General features: G+C 38.4%; 4 protein-coding genes across 6 annotated transcripts in view; 1 reads left to right on the top strand and 3 right to left on the bottom strand.

Moving 5' to 3' along the window:
• LOC118410447 (probable thiopurine S-methyltransferase) overlaps nt 1–8,479 on the bottom strand; it is a gene marked incomplete at its 3' end in the record, with an annotated part of 9,454 nt that extends 975 nt beyond the window's left edge. Inside the window, 13 exon segments of the mRNA XM_035812178.1 lie at nt 361–407; nt 512–644; nt 1,085–1,177; nt 1,738–1,860; nt 2,318–2,429; nt 2,983–3,027; nt 3,632–3,717; nt 3,989–4,063; nt 4,236–4,287; nt 4,641–4,773; nt 6,187–6,279; nt 6,927–7,094; nt 8,344–8,479. Coding sequence (XP_035668071.1) covers nt 361–407; nt 512–644; nt 1,085–1,177; nt 1,738–1,860; nt 2,318–2,429; nt 2,983–3,027; nt 3,632–3,692 — 614 coding nt within the window.
• On the bottom strand, nt 3,985–6,997 carry LOC118432699 (probable thiopurine S-methyltransferase). The gene is made up of 4 exons (XM_035844312.1): nt 6,927–6,997; nt 6,187–6,279; nt 4,641–4,773; nt 3,985–4,095 (listed from the first exon to the last, which is right to left on the bottom strand). Exons 1-4 carry the CDS (start codon nt 6,995–6,997, stop codon nt 3,985–3,987), a joined length of 408 nt encoding a protein of 135 aa, XP_035700205.1.
• Nucleotides 8,480–8,664: 185 nt separating the features above from the next.
• On the top strand, nt 8,665–16,587 carry LOC118409509 (low molecular weight phosphotyrosine protein phosphatase-like). Of its 3 annotated transcripts, none has more exons than XM_035810573.1 (6): nt 8,665–8,846; nt 9,356–9,429; nt 10,170–10,283; nt 15,140–15,201; nt 15,472–15,571; nt 15,748–16,587. In XM_035810573.1, exons 1-6 carry the CDS (start codon nt 8,801–8,803, stop codon nt 15,820–15,822), a joined length of 471 nt encoding a protein of 156 aa, XP_035666466.1. In that variant the 5' UTR covers nt 8,665–8,800; the 3' UTR covers nt 15,823–16,587. The 3 variants fall into 3 exon arrangements, with proteins under 3 accessions (XP_035666466.1, XP_035666465.1, XP_035666467.1); XM_035810572.1 differs by lacking the exon at nt 10,170–10,283 and adding an exon at nt 10,360–10,473; XM_035810574.1 differs by lacking the exon at nt 10,170–10,283.
• On the bottom strand, nt 16,352–21,237 carry LOC118409508 (SH3 domain-containing YSC84-like protein 1). Its single transcript, XM_035810571.1, has 10 exons — nt 20,919–21,237; nt 20,312–20,425; nt 19,870–19,983; nt 19,542–19,606; nt 19,316–19,415; nt 19,047–19,188; nt 18,500–18,677; nt 18,268–18,322; nt 17,978–18,067; nt 16,352–17,720 (listed from the first exon to the last, which is right to left on the bottom strand). Coding segments are annotated over exons 1-10 (1,077 nt in total). The 5' UTR covers nt 20,920–21,237; the 3' UTR covers nt 16,352–17,502.
• Nucleotides 21,238–21,284: the final 47 nt, after the last annotated feature.

The raw sequence follows: 21,284 nt of genomic DNA on the forward strand, positions 1-21,284 counted from the left end.
GTAAAACTTTCAAATATCATTAAGTAACCGGAGAGCATAGTATGTTCTTAATGCCTGTTAACACTTGTTTGTATATTCAGGTCCCGTATTTACATTTCTTGGCTTATGTAAAGTTTACTGCCGAAAAACTTGTTTTCATAATTGTCATAACCAGGTTACATGACAGTGGGTAAACTTAAAGACAATGTCTACTTCGCAAACTACCTAAACCAAAAAATGTCACTACATAGTTCATACAGACTAACATACATGCACAAGTGTGAACAGGCCCTAACATGGTTTGATATACAAGGCAGCAAAGAAGTTTGAGTTTAGAATAAACCCAACAGATTATACACAAAGAAAGCATAAAAATCCTACCTTGTAAAATGGAAGAAGTCACAGCAGTACACTGACAGCTTTCCACCCTGAACCAGGAAAAAGAGTATAACAAGATGTAGTGAACCTTGTTACATGAAGAAAGCATAGCAAAGTAGACTGTTCTATATTTACTCAAAGGATGATCAGATACCTGGTAGAGCTTTCCATTAGGCAGCCCTGGGACATCACTAACGATGGGAGTCATGTCATTCTCCTGGAAGAGCTCTTTGACGGGCTGTTCGGCAAACTCTACACCAACAACTGTGTGCCCCTGGTTAACAAGCCTGCAACAGTCATACAGAAGTTTCTGAAACATTTCTGCTTTAACCTTGTTTAACATTTAGATTTAGATTTATGTTTGTAGTAGAGTGCACATAGAACCCTCTATGGTAGCCATTATGATAAGGACCAGACTAATTTGATTGTATGGATGACATCAGCTTATGCTGCATCAATTTTTGTCCATTTCCCCCAATGATTGTGACCATCAGCAAGATGGATACAAGTGATAAAATGCCTCTTTTCCTATCATAAACTGTACTGATTTTTGTCAGAAACTTCCTACATTGAACATTTCATGTTCTGTGAGTTAAATTTTTCAACTTTTCTGATATTTTAATATGGCAACATTTTATTAGCCCATCATTTCTTTTTCTTCCAGAGAATGCCATCCATATAATATATGTACCCAAATGAGTAACATACATGTACACATCAGGCTCACCATATCATGTCCAAAGACTTCCCACACAGGGGCACCAGAACCCTGACCTCTGACCTCCCTCCTGTCAGTTCTCCTACGTACTTCTGCAGAGAACTGTAAAATAAGATTCAATATAACACATATGGATGAGCATGGGTCGTGCTTGGAATATGATAGGAAAGTTGTTTTCTGTTGAACTAATATAATTTCTTAGCAAAATACCAGGGGTTTGTTAAGTGTCAATCACAGCTTTTCACACTGCATTGTGTGCTGGAATCCATTTGACGCAATTCATCACAAGAAAACTGTCAGATTCTGTCAGATGCAATCCATCTGATGATATCTGTCAGATGCAATCCAGCAGACAGATTCAACCTGTCAGAAGGAATTCAACAGTTGCCATCTGTCAGACTCAAGCCATCAGACGCAACCTGTCAGATGCAAAACAGTGGATGGAGACGAAATCCGTCAGACACAATCTGACACATGTATTCCATCAAATGCAATCCATCAGACACATGTCATAAGATGCAATCTATTAGACGCAATCCATCTGATGCAATCCGTCAGACAGTTGCTTGCCTACTTGGAAATGGGTCCTTTTTTGCTACAGAATCTCATGTGCATGTTTCAACTACGGACTGATGTAACAATGGGTATGACTCTCCCCTTACCTATTGACGGCAGACTTGTGGAACCCTGTGTGACCTTTGCCCCATCGAACCTGCCAGTCCTCAGGAGTCAATGCCAGCTTCTCCACCTCCCCATATTTGTTCACAACTTTTCCTTCAGGTAGTCTGTGGGAACAAATCAACAAAGACTTAAACTTGCTTACTGTACTTAACTATGAACACCTCAAAGTCAGGTTTTCACTTGTTTTACATATGTCCATCATAGTTAATGGTTTGCAAGTCATACCATGCTGTCCCCAGTGATTGGATTAATTAATTGAGCGAGTTGCAAACTGTTGGAGAGCCCTTAACTATGAGACTAATGTAAAACAAGTGAGAACTTGACTATGGGGGATATTTAGCAAAGTATATAAGGGAAGCTAAACTTAAAATTCTAAGTCTACTTAAAAGTAGACTTAGAATTTTAAGTTTAGCTTCCCTTCAAGTACATGTGCCCATATCATTGCAAGGATGCACAAGTCAAGGCCACTTAAGGCAAACTAGATCGAGAACCTTATCTCCCCCAAAATTTTTTTTTAAAATGACATATGGTAAAAGCAAGACTATATAAACCAATGCCTACTTTGGTGTGATGAGGTAATAGTGTTCATGAAGGGAACTCAGTCCCCAGCCTTTCTTGTGTCTCTCTGTCAAACCATCAGCGGTCTCTAGGTGGCGCACATCAAAGTTACCACCTGTAAGGAGAGATCACAAAAGGCATATCAGTCTCAAACATGTCTGGGGATGAATCTGACCATGAAAAAAATGCCATCCTATCATGCATTTACAGTTAATAATAATAATATCGGGTGTATTTTGCAGCCGGTAGGTACCCTAAGTGTGGTTAATGAGGCTGTTTAACATGCACGGGACCCCCGTTTTACGTCCCTCCTGGAAGACGATTTCGTGGAAAGCTTCGTGAGGCTACAGCAATCCGGACAACCTTGGTTGGGGGACTCCCATCCAAATACTATCCGGACCGCGCGTTGCTTAAATTCCGAGATCGAGGGATCGGGTGTACCAACGTGCCACGCGGCCGTAGCTTTTATTACTTTATCTACTGAAGCAAGAGATTAGTAGTAACAGTCTCTTAGCTCCTGGGATTCGAACCCACACTGAATCCGGGGCACCAGATCACAAAAATAGCTAACCGTTACACCAAAAGCTCAGAGCCTTTGGCATGGTCAGTTTGGCAGTGCTTGAACCCCACTGTTAAACTACAAACATTTACTGCATGATAAGACCTACCATAGATATCTTGCACACTAGATGGTGGGATGCTGTGAGGAGGAGCTGTATTTAAAGAGAAATACTCAAGATGAAGTACATGTGTTTGTTGTATCACATTAACTAGGAGTGGAATATGTTTTTTAAATGTTTAATAAACATTAGACATAAATAAATGCCAGCACTGAAGAACATATGCATGATGGGGAGATAACACATGCTCTGAAAACTACATTTATTTAACTGGTAATAGACATTTTGTATTACACATTTTCAATATACAACACATATGGTTGGATATATACCTACACATATCATTTTGAACGATATGGGGCTATACATGTATATAAAACTATTTTTCTCAAGACAAGACAAATTTTCAGAACAATTGAAGAGACAATTAGTAAGTCCTTCCAACAGGCAGACATTCTAAAACCAAAGCCATTCTCAGAGAATGTCTTGCAAAGGTAAAAAAAAAAAAAAAAAACATTTCTGACAATATATCAGTATTACTCTAAGACTTACCTTTCTTGCGGACATTTAATGCGGTCTTACACAGATCTAAAATTTTCCACAAATGTGGAACATGGAAGCACTTTTCCTTTTCTATAGAACTACAGTATGAATTGCTACATAATCTAGTGGACCAGGTGTAGTATTGTGTACTTACGAGCATGTTTGCTTTGGTCATACTCCAGTGTGTTGAGAAGGTAGCACCCACTCAGCTTCATAAGAGACAGGATCAAGTCTGCATACCTAGGTAAAATGGACAACCTCCTGTTACTACAAGTTAGAACATCATGTCATCATTCTGAAGTCTTCTTTAGCTGGCATACCAGTTACCAGTAGATATCTTACATTCTGTAGTCTGCATTGATGTAGATGATTTAAAGTGAAGCTTTGAAATTTTGTACTGTTAGAATATGATGTTTATCATGCTAAAGTAAAGACTTCATCGTGTCATAACAAGAGTCCTTCCCTTGACTAAGTTACGTACAGAGCACTGATGTTTCAGCGTTTCTCTCACCTTGTCCTGTCTGTTGAGTTGATGGCTACGAAGGAGCCTCTGTCCCACACTGCATCAAAGTCACCTTCCACATCTCTGAGGTAACAGAAGGGAGGGTGAGAAACATTCTGTGACCAGTAAAAAAAATAAGTAAAAGGAGAAAAGAATTGTTGTATTACTGTAATCCTTCTTGTAGGGTACACAGATAAGAAAATAGTCTTATAAGACATACAATTTTGTAAAGTCATCATAAGGAGATACATCTCACCTTGAAAAATCATAAAAGTCCAAACATAGAGAGAAATTCTTCCATCTTGGCTCTGATGAAAAAAAATATAATCACAAAATCTTACACTTCAAGAGGGTTATCAATCATAGGAAAAGAGAACAAGGTCAGAGCATGGCAACTTTCAATACTCCTGATTTTACAGTTTATACAGTACTAGTAACTCTTACATGTAATACTGACACAAGTCAATGCATTATAGTCACAAGTTTATAACCATCACAGGAATCATGTTCTTCATTATTAATTATCAAGTCTAAAAGAACTCACCATTCATTTTTAGCGGTTCAAAAACGACCACAACCAAAACCCTTCAATACATTGATTTAATAAAAAAGACTCAAACAGTTAAAATTCTTTTAGTTATTAAACAGGTGAAAGTTGAACCTGGAAGAGCTTTCCTGAGTTCAGGTTGGGTACATCACTGATGGTCGGGGTGAGGTTGCTCTCTTGGAAGAACGCCTCCACTGCCTGTGAGGAACACTCTACTCCAACCACTGTATGTCCCTGGTCAGCCAGCCTAGTTAGGACAATCACAGACTTTGAGACTTATTGAGAAAAATTGTTGTTGTTGTTCTTGTTTAACATCTATTATCTTGCTATAGATGTGGCCTCTTGGTCTTGAGTAACACATGGTTCAGTTACTTCAGTATCGAGTCAATTATATCTCTAGCAGAGCTCGAAATACTTTTTTCAGCATACCTACACTGGTGCAGGTAACATTGAAAATTACCTGCACCAGACAAATTTCACCCGCACCACTATGAATTTAGTAAGTATGGATCATACTAAAATTGTTCAGGAACCATGGCTATTTTTCTTTTATACTTTATAGTTTGCAACAGTCAATGCAGCTAATATTGATCCACATACACCTACATCATAGGATGATTTGTGCATAAATATAGAATACAACACGGTGTATTCCATATCATCCGACGTACCAGCCCGACCGCGGGTTGGATCGCCCGAAGGCCAGAGGGTGATCCGACCCGCGGGAGGGCTGGGACTGAGGGTGATGGGGAATACACCGTGTTGTATTTTATTTATGTCATACCCACCTGAGAAAACCCGTTTTGATGCGATATGCGCCAGAAGTTGCACAAATTTGGTGCCCTCGAACAAAAAGTGTTGCAACAGTAATGTTTCAAAGACCGAATCAGGCATTTCGAAATTTCGATGGCGCCGCACTCGGCCCGCTCAAAACAGTTCGATTTATTCGAATGGAGCCCGTGTGATATGCCGTTCGATCCTGTGCGATACCGAAGTTATGGCCCGGTCCAGAACACTCGTATCGAATGTTTTCGCGTCACAGGTATATGACATAAAACCCAGTACATGCACCAGTGCAGGCTAGGTGCAGGTAGACAACAAAAATACCTTCACAGCTCCAGTTTTACCTGCACTAACCTGCATAATCATGCAGGTGGTATTTTGAGCCCTGTCTAGGTACTGTATTAGCTCTCTTTGACTTGTGCTTCGGAGTTGCTGGAGGTGTTTCTAGGAGAGCATGTTGAATCTGTGCTTACTCTCAATATACAAAATGTACTGGGAGAAGGCCATGTAACGTTACATCTGCTTGTTGATTTCCCCTGAAAAAATCCTTAAGTGGTATGCCTCCTTGACAACCTCCAACAACAATGATTATATCCAAAGAGCTTTCATCAAAGAACATAATATTATGAACATCAAATAGTTACACACTATTAGTACCTTAAATGTTAAAATCAGTCCTACATTTTTACTGATAGCTGGACCTTTTGCCTTTGGTTTGTCTAATTTGAAATTCAACTTTGACGCTAGCGCAGCGAGTTCTGTGGTTGAGTTGTTCCTTCAGAAAATTCAGGTGGCTACAAATCCATATGTAATGCAAAACAAGCTCCCATCACGATATCAAGCTCATTTCAAGAAATAAGGATCAGAGAAAACTCACCATTTCATGTCCACTGACTTCCCACACAGAGGAACCAATACCTTGACCTTCTGTCTTTTGCGTGTCATTTCTGCCTCATATTTCTTAAGGTACCTGCAGAGAATGCACGTAACGTGTGAGATTATATTTGGATTGCAAAGAATATTCAAAAGCATAATAGCTGCCATAAAAAAAAATTAAAAAATTCTTTTTAACCCTAAAGCTACAAGAGTTTTAGCCCAGTACATGCTCTCATCAGTGCCATGGTTTGACAACTGACCTTCGAACTGAAGCCCGCAAATAAGGCTGACGACCCTCTTTATCAGGAATAAGTTATAACAATTTTCTTAAAATCAGTTTCCACTTATGTTCAGGTATATTTATGTCATTATCTCATGACACTAGGCAGCAGCCATGGCAATGGTCTGACCTCTGCTTGGATAGTACTAGCAATGATTATCTCTAGGCTCCAGACTGTACAAGGCGATCAACAACTGATCTTATTTCTGGACCACACTACCCTAGAGTGAAGATGTCATATTATTCTACAACACTGCTATGTTGCCCAATATTGCAAATTTGTACCATCAACGATTTGTTAAAATATTTTAGAAATCACCCAAAGGATCTTGAGATATTGCTGCAGACTCACAGACACAGAGGGACAACTGCAATACCGCCATCCAACATCTTCCCAGAAATAACAAAGACAGGCTGAACGAAGTCTCACACTCTTGAACCTTAAGACAGTTTTTACTTACGGGTTGATTTCAGTCTTATGGAAGCCAATCCGCCCTTCTGTCCACCGTGTGTCCCAGTCCTCAGGAGACATACTAACGTTAGTAGTACTGATGCTTTTCTGCTGTACTGATGACTGTATAGTTAACTTTGGCACTGATGACAAAGACGTCTGGAGAGCACAGATCCGTCTGTGGGCATACAAAAATTCAATATGAATTATGATGCATTTGATCAAAATACCATCAAATTACTCAAGCCTTACCAAAGTGAGAAACTCAAACTTTCAAAGGCAGTCATTAATCATAATTAAGGCTTGATCGGATCAGCTGCATCATATCATATGGGGTACAACAAGTGGAAGCATACAACAGCCTGATAAACACACTCAGAAGCAAACTTAGCACACTCAAATCTAAAGGCTACACCATACAGATCACCTGGTGCCCGGGACACATGGGAATTCCTGGAAATGAAATTGCAGACAAAGAAGCTAAACTGGCAGCAGAGGAAGCAAGAAACTGCCAGAACTACACATCTTGGACAAAACAGCAAGCCATGAAACACATTGAAGCACAAGCGCACGAGAGATGGAACAGAAGGACCAAGCTGAACACTAGAAGTGAACACATGCAGAAGATAGCCACCAACATGAAGAAGAAGGGACAAACACTTGGAAGAAGAAGCACACAAGTCATCATCAACCAGCTAGTGAGTGGCCACACCAGACTCAACTCCTATCAAAACTGGATGAACCCTGAAATCTCACCTAGCTGCACTAACTGCGGTGCTGTGGAGACCACCAACCACTTCCTGTACCACTGCCCTCGCTATGAAAAGGAAAGACAACACATGCTGCTAGAAGTGGAGAACATATATGAGACATACAACACAGCAGAGGACAGCAGAGACACGGACATCACCACGCTAGCTGGAATGAGAGAAGACCTTTCAGAAGGAATCAACAAACAGATGTACATAGCCTTCTCCCAGTACATTGAGAGTACACACCGTTTCGAAGTTCTCTCCTAGAAACTCCTCCAGCAACTCTCAAGCACAAGGAACCAAGAGTTAAAAACCAAGAGAGACTATTGACTCAAAAGCGAACCATGTGTTACTCAGCACCAAGAGACCACGTCTAGCGAAATAATAGACGTTAAACGAGGACAACAACAACAACAACAATATCATATCATATCATATCATATATATCATATCTTCTTCTTCTTTCCTTTAATACTGCTGAGCCCCTGTTACAGGGCCTACCCTTTACTAGCAGGGCGCATGGTGTTTAAATGTTTGTTAGTTCCAAGTGATAGAATTATGAAAAAGTTATGAACATATAGGAAAGATATATAAAATAGCATATATCCTATATACCCTATCATATATCATATCATTTCATAGAGTAGCAGCAGGTTATAACTTCCGTTCACTCACCTTCGAGTTATTGTGCAGAAAGTAAAGACTACTGCTAAGTTGCTCGGCCGGGAAATGTACCGATACATCCATGCATGCACGTAAATTTGTTATATAAGCTAAAGGTCAAAGGGTAGTGGATGAAACCAATATCAAAGAAATTGATATCTTCCAATTTTCATTAAAAATGTACGCCGACAGCCCAAATATTTTAGATATGGTTTCTTTGTGTATCTTATGAGTATGCATAATGTGTGAATTATATAAACGTGGGAGACTTGAGTCGAATGAAATCAATAAAACAGACAAAGACCTACCCGTTTGAAAAGTGGACCCGTCTACATGACCCATTGCAGAGCAGCTCAGCTGATCTCGAGCTGCTGAAAGTTGGTCTGGATTGAACAGTCTGACAACAATTGGTCTGATTTAGTCTGACAATTTACTGTAAGTTGGTTGTGGGCTGCAAACCTGCAAAGCCATGGCTGCCAAAAGTGGGAAGAAATCTGTGCTTTTCGTCTGTCTTGGTAAGTTGTTAAATATCACAATTGCTTCAGTTTCACGTGAATGATTCAAGTCTCAAAATCAAATGTCAGACTCAGAAATCATCTTATCGTCATACGGCATTAAGTAAGAGGATTTTGATCAGGACATCAAAGACGCTAGGATACTCCAGTCAATAAGAAAGTTTGGGGCACTATTGCGAATGATCCTGTCAATAAAGATATTTGGGGCACAATTGACAGAATGTTCCTGTCAATAAGAATATTTGGGACATTGTTGACAGGACGCTCTTATAATAATCTCATTAAATTTATGACACTTTATGATCCAGTCATCCCTAGCCCTGAGGATAATCCTGTCAATTAGACATTTTTTTTGCACAATTGACATGATGTTCCTGGCATGGCAATTATGACAATACCATCCTCATATCATAAACATTACTGATAACGTTGGAGTTGTGTAGTGATTGATGAAGAAAATTGTTAGAAAAGTAAGTCTATGAGCATAACAGTTCTATGTGTTCAAACAGGTAATATCTGCAGGTCACCGATAGCAGAGGCTGTTTTCACCCACCTGGTGAGGGAGAAGGGTCAACTGGACCAGGTGAATATGCAAATTGCTGGATAGAATATGATTTGGTGTAGATATGTTAGACTTAGAGTCACAGTAGTTTTCTCCAAGCAGAGGTTGGATCGCAAGGATACTAGTAAGTAGTGGCTGGGATTTTTTACCAGCTAGCTCCCCGCACATCATGGGAATTTTGACATGGAAATAAACCCATCACCTATATTTTCGTCATGAAAATGCAATTTGCACCAAAAACACATCACTTCTTACGCTTTTTAGCCATGCCAGTATCAAATGCCACTCCGCAGCAGATTACGAGAAATTTGGACTCAAACACGGACCCTCGAGACCCTTTTGTCACATTTTTGTCGCGCACTATCTCGGACCCCTGTCGCGGCTTTTCATTTGACCTCATCTGTGATCTGTACCATGTTGGATTACAGCATACAGCTTATGTCTGTGTTAAGCACACCAGATTATCACTACTTAAACCATAGGCTATAGGCCTCGGAATGATCGGCGAAATGGGGGCGAAATGCGGGTGCCGAACCCGAAGATTGGCGAAAGGCGGGCGCCGAAGGCGGGTTAGGGATAACTCGGCGCAAAGGATGACGGGAGCGCTTCCGGGTTGGAGGCTCGCGCCCATTGGCCCCCGCTATGGCTCGCGCCCATTGGCCCCCGCTATCTCAACAATAATTCCGAGGCCTATAGCCCGTGCTTAAACAATGACATGAGGAACTTTGTCCCATGTTTGTTCAATTCTGTACATGTGACAGTGGGAAATCAACAGTGCAGCAACAATTGACATGCACGTAGGGAACAGAGCAGACCCAAGGACAAGGGCCTGTCTACAAAAGCATTCAGTGCCGTATGGCCACATCGTGCGGCAGGTACTTGTTTTATCCTACTCTTTCTAAACATACTAACCTGTGTGTTCTAACAGGTGTTTTATTAACTATGTTGTAGTGGACAGTAGACAGTGCAGCTACTTGCGACTGGAATGTGGGGCTCCCACCAGATGAGAGGGGTCAGGCCTGCATGAGGAAGCATGGCGTTTATAAGGAACAGATTGCTAGACAGGTACTTGTACATGTGTAGTGCCCGGCTTGCAAATATTAAGGGTGGGTACCGGTACAGAAAATTCAGGTACAAGTATGGTCCAGAGTATCAGGTACAGGTATGGACCTGAACCAGGACCAAATTATTTGTGGAAACTTTTTGCTACAAAGGATTCTGTTTGGTGAGGGTATCTGACGTCCACTAGTGTAGAAATGTAGTAAAAATGACCACACTACGAAAAATATTTGTCTTGTTTTGTCTTGGCTAGTAACATTTTACTTAATTCGTGGACACATGTGCTTGCATGAAGAAATTTCAAGAAGAAATAAGAATGAATAAGAAAAAAAGAAAGAGATCATTCGAAGACCATTTTCTTGTAAATTATTATAACAAGAGAAATGTCCTTACTTTTCTTAAGCTAAGAAATAATTTCTCAAAAAGACTTTTTCCCGTTAGAATTTTCAAGAAATGTAAGTCAAATATTCTTGGTATTCTTGTATGCAGACTGAAATTCTTGCCATTATTTAAGAAAGTACAAGAATTTTTCTCTACGCCCTCTTGATTTTCTTATAGTAAGAAAAAAACAAGAACATCAAGATATAAAAACAAGTAGTTACTGTAACAAAAGTCTTGAATGTTCTTGTTTCACATATTAAGAAACATCGAGAAACTCTATTCTTGCTTTTTGGGGAATGTTCAAGAAAAAACAAGAATTTCGTTCTTACATTTCCTCAGGTATACTGCTCAGAAAAACAAGAACATTCAAGATAATTTAAGTACAAGATAAAGTGCAAGGAATTACTGGAATAATAATCTTGAATGTTCTTGTCTTTTGTATCCAGAAACTTTGATAAACGCATTTTTTTTCGTAAGTGAAGAAAGTATTTCTCATATAACATTAGCCATGTTAGCGTTCACGAGTGTTCTAGAAATCTGGAGGATTTGCAAAATCTATCATAATTCTAGGTAATTAAGAACTCAGGTACAAGAGTATGGTCCTTGACTTACTTGACTGAATACTAATAACAAAACAGGAAATTACAGAACAAGCTTTGACTAGCATAAGACTCTTGAATGTTCGTGATTGTTGTTTTTATTCAAAATATCTAATAAAAACTAGCACATATAGAAACTTTTCCATTGACCTTCTTGGCAGACACTGTTTATCATAATCCATGTGTCTATCAAGATGTAAAGAACAATTAGTTGGAACCAGCATAATTTTTGTCTATTTTCTCAATATCAGATCAGAGTTTAAGAAATTAATTCTATATTTTTCTGGTAATAAGACAACAATTTTGCTAAGGATCATGGGAAATTAATCCCATCATCCTTTGCTGCAAATTTCAAATTCTAGACAGTTACAGCTTGCATGCAAACTGCCTCTCCAGGTTTATTTGTCTGATGTGCATTAGATCTTACAAATACAGGGCACAGATATGGTAGATTTCTTTAGGACACTTTCCTGTATCGCCTGGGACCCTGTTTACAATGTGGCCTTGCATTTCTAAGCTCCAAAGTGCAACCAAAGCCGAAGTCAAGCTTGGAACATTATCTATTCAGGTACGTCAGCCATCTTGGTTTTCAAAGTATTTTAATTTCACATTTCTTTGGTTGCATATGCATGATAAGGCGACCAGTAATTGCAGAATGTAGAAGTGAACACTTGCATGAATTCCTCCAAAACACTAAGACGTAAGTATGATGTTTTTAAGGAAGGAAAAGTATAGAGATGTTGATGTCCAAAATCCTTATGGGGGAGGGGGGCATTCATCAGGGAATTGCTTGTTCATAAACTGTCTGTGTTCTAGGCGTGGAAACCAGTTGGACCAAAGAGGATGCCCCCATCTCAACTTTGGAAAAGCTTTCAACAAGAACAAGTGACATGTATTATGATTATGATACCATCATCAACAACATTACAGCAGTAATGGTGCTGTTTTAGAAGGACAATAATTAAGTTATTAGTATGCTCAGTATCAGGAAAATGGATTTTTATAAGCAAGCATCATATATAGGGCTGGGTACCGGTACAGAAAATTCAGGTCCAGGTCCAGAGGATCAGGTCCAGGTCCGGACCTGAACCTGGACCTGATTCATTATGACTCATATCAATGGTCCATTTCACTACAAAGAAATCTGTTTGGTGGAGTATTAGACTTACACCGGTGTTTTAAAATCCTACAACGCTAACTGCACCTGTACGATTGACTGTAAACCTTGGTAGAAATTACTATAAACTCTACTCTACTTCACTCTTGTCATTTTCTTCCAACTGCAAGCGCCAAAACGTGTGAATGCCTGATCAAATAATATGTTAATTTTCTAATCGGTCCAACATCCGGTCCACCTAATTTTTTCAGGTCCGGTTTTTCTGGACCAGTCCAATAAGAAAAACCGGTTTTTGTACCGGTACGCTGTACCGATACCCAGCCGTAATCATATATAATCTAAATCTGTTGGTATCTGCAATAATGTTGAACATTGACCAGTTCATGATACAAGAACCTCAATCTTACTTTAAGAAATGGTTTCTATGTGACTGTGTAGGTGTAAGAAATTCAGTCTTGAACTTATATTTAGCAAGATGTTAATACAAACACTTCAATATCAGCACAGCAAAGTAGTACCCTAGGTCACTAGGTGTACGAAATTTGGTCTTGGTGTAAGAGTATATTAATCTCAGATGTATAAGAGAATATCTTTAGGCAATAAGAAGTGTGCTTTTGATTTAAGAAAGTTACTCTTGTTGTAAGAACAATTAAGAAAATATTTCTAGCAATAAGAAGTGTGCTCTTGATGTAAGAAAGCTATTCTTGATATAAGAAATTTAATCTTGGTATAAGAACACCAATCTTGAAAGTAAGAAAATATTTCTGGGAATAAGAATTGTGCTCTTGCTGTAAGAAAGTTACTCTTGCCGTAAGAAATTTAGTCTTGGTATAAGAACACCAATCTTGAAAGTAAGAATATATTACTAGCCAATAAGAATTGTTGTGTTTATGTAAGAAAGTTATTCTTAATACAAGAAATTTAATCTTGGTGTAAGAACACAAATCTTGAAAGTAAGAAAATATTTCTAGGGAATAAGAATTGTTGTCTTGATGTAAGAAAGTTATTCTTGTTATAAGAAATTTAATCTTGGTTTTAAGAATGCCAATCTTGAAAATAAGAAAATATTTCTAGGCAATTAGAATTGTGCACTTGTAGTAAGAAAGGTATTCTTGTTGTAAGAATAGCAGTCTTGGAAATAAGAAATGTATCTAGGCAATAAAGAATTTTACTCTTGATATGAGAAATTTATTCTTTTGTGTGAGAAAATCAATCTTGGAAGTAAGAAAATATTTCTAGGCAATAAGAAGTGTGCTCTTGAGGTAAGAAATGTATTCTTGGTGTAAGAACACCAATTTTCAAAGTAAGAATTTTAATTCTTGGTGTGAGAACACCAATCTTGAAAGTAAGAATTTCAAAATAATTCTAGGCATCAAGAATTGTGCTCTTGAAGTAAGAAAGACAGTCTTGCTGTAAAAGCACCAATCTTCAAAGTAAGAAAATGTTTCTAGGCAAAAAGACTTTCTGATCTTCATGTGAGAAAAGGATTGTTGAACACAAGGCTTCAAATGACAATATATTAGTGAAAGAATATAGGCACAAGAACATTTATAAAAAAATCTTACTGTAAGACTGACATTCTAGTTAAACTTTATGAGATACCTGTAAGAAATATAGTCTTGCTTCAAGAAAATTCAGTAAGTAAAAAATTGCTTAATTTGTGGACAAATCTGTTTTCTTATAGTCCGGAAAAAAATCTTATATGAAGACAAAAATGTCTCTGTACAAGAAAAAACAAGAAAGAAAGAAAAGGCATTTTTGGTAGTGCATCAACTCTCCTTTACTTCACTCTTGTTATTTTCTTGTAAGCCCCAAAGTTGGTCCCAAATCCGGTCCACTGATTTTTTTCAGGTCTGTTTTTTCTGGACTGCTCCAACAAGAAAAAACGTTTTTGTACCAGTAGCCACCCATAGCTTGCATCTATCATATTCATAAGCTTGTTTGTTCTCAACCATTAGCAGACGTCATTTTTTCCTTTCAGCCATTCTGTAACACCTGCTGGAACTAAATGATACATCATGTCGCACCAAATAGCAGTTTGAATCTATACATGTAGATGTCAAGATCCAGTTGCTAGAGTAACTGCTATTTGGTGCATCTTGTTACCTGGATGTGTAGCCTTCAACGACGTAATACACGTCACAGCTTACGGAATTGTATTGATGGGAAAAGTATATTATTGAAAGTAAATGGAAATAGTGAAAAACTCAAATGGGTTTGTTAGAGTGGGTGAGATGAACTGGTTTACATGTACATGTTCAAGTAAGTGTACTATACCTAAGGTTAGTGTATTGTTCATCTTTTCTGTTCATCATGAATATAACTTGTTGTGCATGCAGCCTTGGAACCATTCCCAGTATCTCTACAAAACTGGGAGTGCCCAGGTCATTAGCAAATAAATAAATAAATGTCCTGGCATTTTGCGTGGCTGGTTTCAATGACATCACAGTGCAATGTGATGAAATACTCACATACACATGAAGTAACAAGTTCATCATTGACATGTTATAAATATACATATACATACTATACTTTCAGTTGCTGCATTTGACATGCATGTTTTTCTATGTGAAAGGTGACAGAAGAGGATTTCACCAAGTTTCAGTACATCCTTGGTATGGATCATAACAACATCAGGTGAAACACTTTGAGCATTGAATGTGAAAGTTTTAAAAATAAAGAGAGTTCCAGATTCTATTCAATTCTTTTGTTGATATTAATGTTTATTTCAATTTTGCATTGTTATAAACATGTATTGTGTTCAATTCAAGAACACTGGTTGACAAGAATTTTATACCTATAATGTATAAGATTGACTAATAGATGTAGATTTTTTTCCATCACTCAGGGTCTTGATTAACTTCATGAACATTGTTTGTAAAACATTTACTTATTTTTCTTCTGTAGCAACTTGAAAAACATGCTGCCTGCAGGCTCCACAGCAACAGTGAAGCTACTAGGCAGCTATGATCCCCAGGGGAAAGAGGTCATTGAAGACCCTTACTATGTAAGTATCACTTTATGTACAATAAACTGTTATCTTCAAGTGTCAGTTTTAGGTGTTTATAGGATTTCTTATTAATATATATCATTCTTTTTCACCCTTTTGACAGTTACAATTTTTGATTAACCATGTACCCTTTTTTCACACACATTAAGCTATTGAATGCAATATTTTTGCAGGGAGAAGACTCGGATTTTGAGCGAGTGTATCAGCAGTGTGTACGGTGCTGCACGGCTTTCCTGGAGACAGTGTAGAGTCCTGGAACTTCTACTGTACACTCTTCTGTAGCAGAACTGTGGAGAGTATGAAATTTGCATATAATGCTTAAATGGCAGAAATTTTATCTTGCAAAACTGCAAAGAATTTTATCTATAATTTAGCACTAGTAAATTAACTGTTGCAATCCCCTTGGTGGGATGTTGGTGCAAATATTCCATCTCTTGTGAAGTGAGATTCATACCTTAAAAGTTAAAAAAGGAATTTGGTTATTGTAGAATCTAAATTTAATGTGATCTTAGAATTCATAACCCTGTTCTTTAAAGTTTTAGGGCGCTCGTTTCTGACTTTGTTAGACAAATGAATGTATGAAGTTATGAAATGGTGATTTTATGAAAATCATCATTGGCAACCTGTCCTTGTATCACGAGCACTGAAACAGTGTTTAAACTAACATTGAAAAATTGAAACGATTATATCAGTTATCAGGCTTATGATGGTATCACTGCAACTATTGCTATTGGCAATAAAGCTGAAAAAAAGTAGATACTGTATTCAACTGAAGAATGTATTATTGGTATTGACTCTTTATTTCACCACCAAACATATATAATGCTTTATAGCCATAAAAGTAAAAAAATAAATTGAAAATCTCAGTAGTAAGCTTGCCTTAATGATATATAATGCTGACTGCATGTATTATGATTATTACACTCAACTCCAAGAAAGTCATATTAGGATCATCCTTTAAGAATAAAGTAAAAGCATGGTTATGCTGAAGGGCACTTTTAGATTGACAAGCTCTGAAAAAAAAGGATATGTATGATAGTGACCATGTACATGTAACTAAGGCCATGGAAGACCTGCAAAGGTTTCTCACTTGTACTAATTGTTGTCTGCCACATCTTAAAATCATCCTAAATACTTGCTTTCAAAAGAGTTAAGAATCTTGATCATTTCACATGTAAAACACAGCTTTCCATCTCTGCACCACTATAAAACCACATTACACTATTGATTCTCATACACATCTTCTGAACTCTTCCTCAACCCGAACTGGTCAGAAAAATTGCACAATATTGCCACCTACAAGATGTGACACACAAACATGCCAAACCTAACATCTTGTTACAGTATCAGCAGAATTCATCTGTTTTATCTGATGTTGTAACAAAAATGTTTCCACCATGTTTCCCATATTGAGGTCACAAACATAAGATACATTGTACACAATGGACATTTTATACATATTACATGTAGCTATTAATAGTGTTTAAACTGGCAGCTTCACTCAGAGGGGATAGTGCATCTTCTATCTTCAAACCTGAGATGCATGGTCTACGCAACTTGAACATGTAACGGCAAGCTGCTACGTGTAACATGCCTGCAAGGGATGGTCATAATGTACAGTCTTCAGCCATTATTAAAATCATATCTGTATAGATATAAGATTCGTTATTGCAACAAAACTGCATGCTGTGCGCAGCAACACCCCATATTGTGCATAGTATTGAGCTGATCCCACTAATCAGCATGCATACTCATTGTAACATAGAAAAGACCATCCCCTAAAACAAGGGTATTTGCTGTCCATGGATAATACATGTTGCCACCTTAACTGTTGGAACACATGGAAAAGCCTGCGACACCCCAGACGCTATAAGCGGACGGATAAAGAAGAAGACACATGGAAAAGACAAAGATGTGTCTATGAAGAACTAAGGCCTTGGTAGCTGCACATAATTGGCAGGAAAGATCCCCTTCCTGCCCTTTAACCTCCCTTCCCACCAGTCATTTTGGGTGTGAGTTCTGGTCAGGACAGTGATCTTGTCTCCCTCTTGGAAGTACAGGTCACAGGGCAGCTCTCCCGCAAAGCTGAACAATGCTGTGACTTCAAATGGGCAGGCCAGTCTGTCCATGATGATGCTCTGTAGATCTGAAAAATAGTTGTGGTTAGCAAAACAGCAAACACTTACCACTAATTAATGCCCTAGAAAAAAAATTAAGTCAGGTGCCAATGAGTGTAACTACACTGTGTTCTCTGTCAGAATGTTGTGTTGAAACTACACCAGGCATTTCAACAATAACAAGATAGTCCCTTTGACACTTTTTCACTACACCTACATGCAAACATCTCATTTCCAGCAAAATCATATTGGCAAATGACATGAAAATCAGCAAATCACCACCAACCTTCTTCACTGGCTGTACGCTCCTCCACCAAACTGGTACATCTCCTCGCTGACGTGAATTTGGACCTCGTTTTCCTGGACGGTTTCACATCTGCACAAAAGACTCGATAGTGAGTAGAAAACAAAAGCATAGTTTGTTTATAAGATGAAGATATGATAATGAATACTCTATTGATGTAGGTTGATTTAGTAAGCCAATTCAAATTTACAGTCTATAAAACTAGATTGATGCATAACACTATGATAATCAATACAAGCCTATTTGAAAGCATAAAATATTGTTTCACACACCTGAAGTGGAAGAATTCTTCAAGGACTTGCTTCTGGAAGATCCAAAACTGAAACTCTAGGGAATCAGAAGAATCCATCAATCATACAAATTACCTAGGAAGGTAGGTACAAAGGATGTGAATCATGTTACAATTATAGAAGACCATCCAGGCAAATGATTAGCAGTGTTGACAGAATGCATGAACATAGCCAATACTGAGAGTTGCTAACATGAAAGACAATGAAAAAACACCTTTGGACGGTCAGCTTTTGTAGCTTTCTTCACAGCAGCCTTCTTGGCTGCCTCCACAAGGATCTTCTCTGCAGCTTCATAATGTCTGTGGAGGATCTCATACAGAGGGTCCGCCAGTGATGGAGGGTGCACTGTCCCATTCAGGATCTCGTATGCCCGCACATCTCCGCCATAAAACCTGGACAACAGGTATTCAAACTTTTGTCATTTAAAAAAAAATAGTCACACATACACACAAACACTACCCAAAATATAACCTTCTTGCCGAAGGTAAAAAGAAACACATGAGAAGCACTTACAATGTGATAGCAATCATAAAAGACAAGTTCATGCTCTTAAGGCTTCTTTTTTCAAGTCATGCCCATGATAGTTTAGTTTTAGTAGACAACAAATGCAATTCGGTAGTAACATCACCAAAATGCTGTGAGCCTTTGGATTATCCCACATTTTCTTATACTACCGGGTAGTAGTTGCGCTGCAGCCAAACGATGAGATGAGATGAGAGTTGCAAGCAACAAAAACATTCAAAATTTGTTTTTAAACTTACTTTCTATTTGCATCTTTTCTTTCGATGATCCCAGTCCCTTCCAGAGATATCCCAGCGAACAGACCTTTGGTTTTGCTGTAGGTGTAAATAGCTGATGGGCTTCTGACAGCAACATCTCCCTCCATATTCCTTCCAAGTGGCCCTGTTTTGTCAAATTATGTGATCTTTAGAACATGACAGAACATGATATATAATTTCTACGCTATCATAGTTCAAATTCAGAATACATGTAGTATGACAAAAGAGTAAATAATTTGAGAGTCACACACCTGCTGCAATGGTGAAGTTGCCACCCAATGTAAGGTTACCACCCTTAGAGAAAGCATCTACAGCTGACTGGGTATTCAGAATAATGACAAAGTCTGTGACCTGAAAGAAAACCAGATACATATATTGTGAAAAGCGTGTGGTTTTTCAATATGAACCTACTACATTTGTAGTACTAAATTTAATGAAAGGTTGAGAGAGTAATGATGCATGATGCATGATGCTTACTTCAGCTCCAATTTCAAATCCACCTCCAAGTCCTGCAAGACCCACTGCAGATGGTGCTGACCACCCTGTCAACAAAAATGTCCAACAGTTGCCATGGTAACCATAATTAGCATATTGGACAATCGTAGGTCAAGTTTTGTGGCAGAAATTGTTTTAAATATGTTTTTAAATGTAGTTTCAGTTTTAAATTACATGTCATTATACATGATGGTATTGACAAAACTTCACATTTTGATTGAAAATATCCTATTGCTGAACATTTCCGTATGGCACCCATGGAGACTACATAATAGGATATGAATACTATTTGTGTCCTACAGCAACTTACGAGACTCAGATATTCTGGCAATGACAATGCCACTGCCTCCTCTTGCACTGACAAGGAACCCCGCCTTGAACACAGTCAGGACAGCAAGTCCACGGGCACGGGCCAGGATAGATACTGGGCAAATACAAACATCAACCAAGGAGTATCATAAGAAGGACAAAGGTGAAACGTCAGTTAACCCGATTAGAAAGTAACAACATAGCAAAAGAAGTCAAAGTTAGTACACATGCACCTCTTTTCTTGTATTCATAATTATTCATTATCAAAACAATGGGATTGAATACCAATAAAATTTACATCCATCAGATGTTCTGAAACCATGGTATTAGACCCGGTACTAGTTACATGTGCCTTAAGTTTGTAATTAAGTGGTCTTTGTCCAAGCATGTTGTTTAGTGACACCCTTCCCTCTCCCTTAATGTTAACATTGTAAGTTGCTAACCTGGTATGATCTTGTCTGGTCCAGTTTTTGCACTTGGTACTGTGAAGTCCCTCAAAATCTTGGCAGCCTTTTTAGCCTCAGACTTCAGGCTATGTGGAACTGGAGTGTTCACCACTAGAAATTGGAAACATGTGCAATGCTTACAAGGCATTCTTTTTTCTTCTTCGGTAGCCAACGATAGCCTCCTTGCATTTGAAGGTTGCAAGCTGTCATTTAGTTTTACCTGTATAAGGCTTCTGTGATTTAGTTTGTGATTTGCGTAACAGGATATTTTGTTACACCTGAAATATAGCAACATTTTCTTTTGCCGTGCTGGTGCAAATAATTATATTTTCCCCAAAGAAGCGACTTTTAGAATTGTATAAAGGATGCCCGAATTGATTTAGTAAATTTTAGCTCATAAACTTGAGTGACATTTTTGTGCTGTCTGATTTGAAGCATGATGTACATGTTAACAACGTGACATGCACTGCAACGATATTATAATCAGTTGAAAACACGATACACAGTACCATCCTCCCCTCCCACCCTGGAATCAAAATGCTCAAAGCACTAGCGAAAAACACAAATACGGCCATGTCAGACGATATAGACAATTCCTACTTACTGTTTAATAGGGCATGTGACAGTTCGTCGGTTCGTAGGGTGTTCTATTGGCTGGTACGTTAGGGAAACAGGTGCAAAAACCTGTAAATCGGGGGCTACAAAATTGAAATCTCCAAATCGCCCGCCGCCATTTTTCCTTGACCTACGAATTACCTCAGGGTATCGTCTGCGCGCTGACACGAAACGAACACGTCACTGTTTTCATCTCGGTGCCCAGATTATGGCGGCAGACCCTCTCTGAATAGACTACAAATGCATTTATTATCGCATTACGCTTTGTAGAGTTTTCTGTTAGTACTTGAAGCACGGCGTAATCTTCAAGAAACTTTAAAGGGAACGCAGCACAACAAACATTCAAATGTGCCCC

This window comes from Branchiostoma floridae, chromosome 2, assembly GCF_000003815.2.
Source record: "Branchiostoma floridae strain S238N-H82 chromosome 2, Bfl_VNyyK, whole genome shotgun sequence".
Taxonomy (NCBI): Eukaryota; Metazoa; Chordata; class Leptocardii; order Amphioxiformes; family Branchiostomatidae; genus Branchiostoma; species Branchiostoma floridae.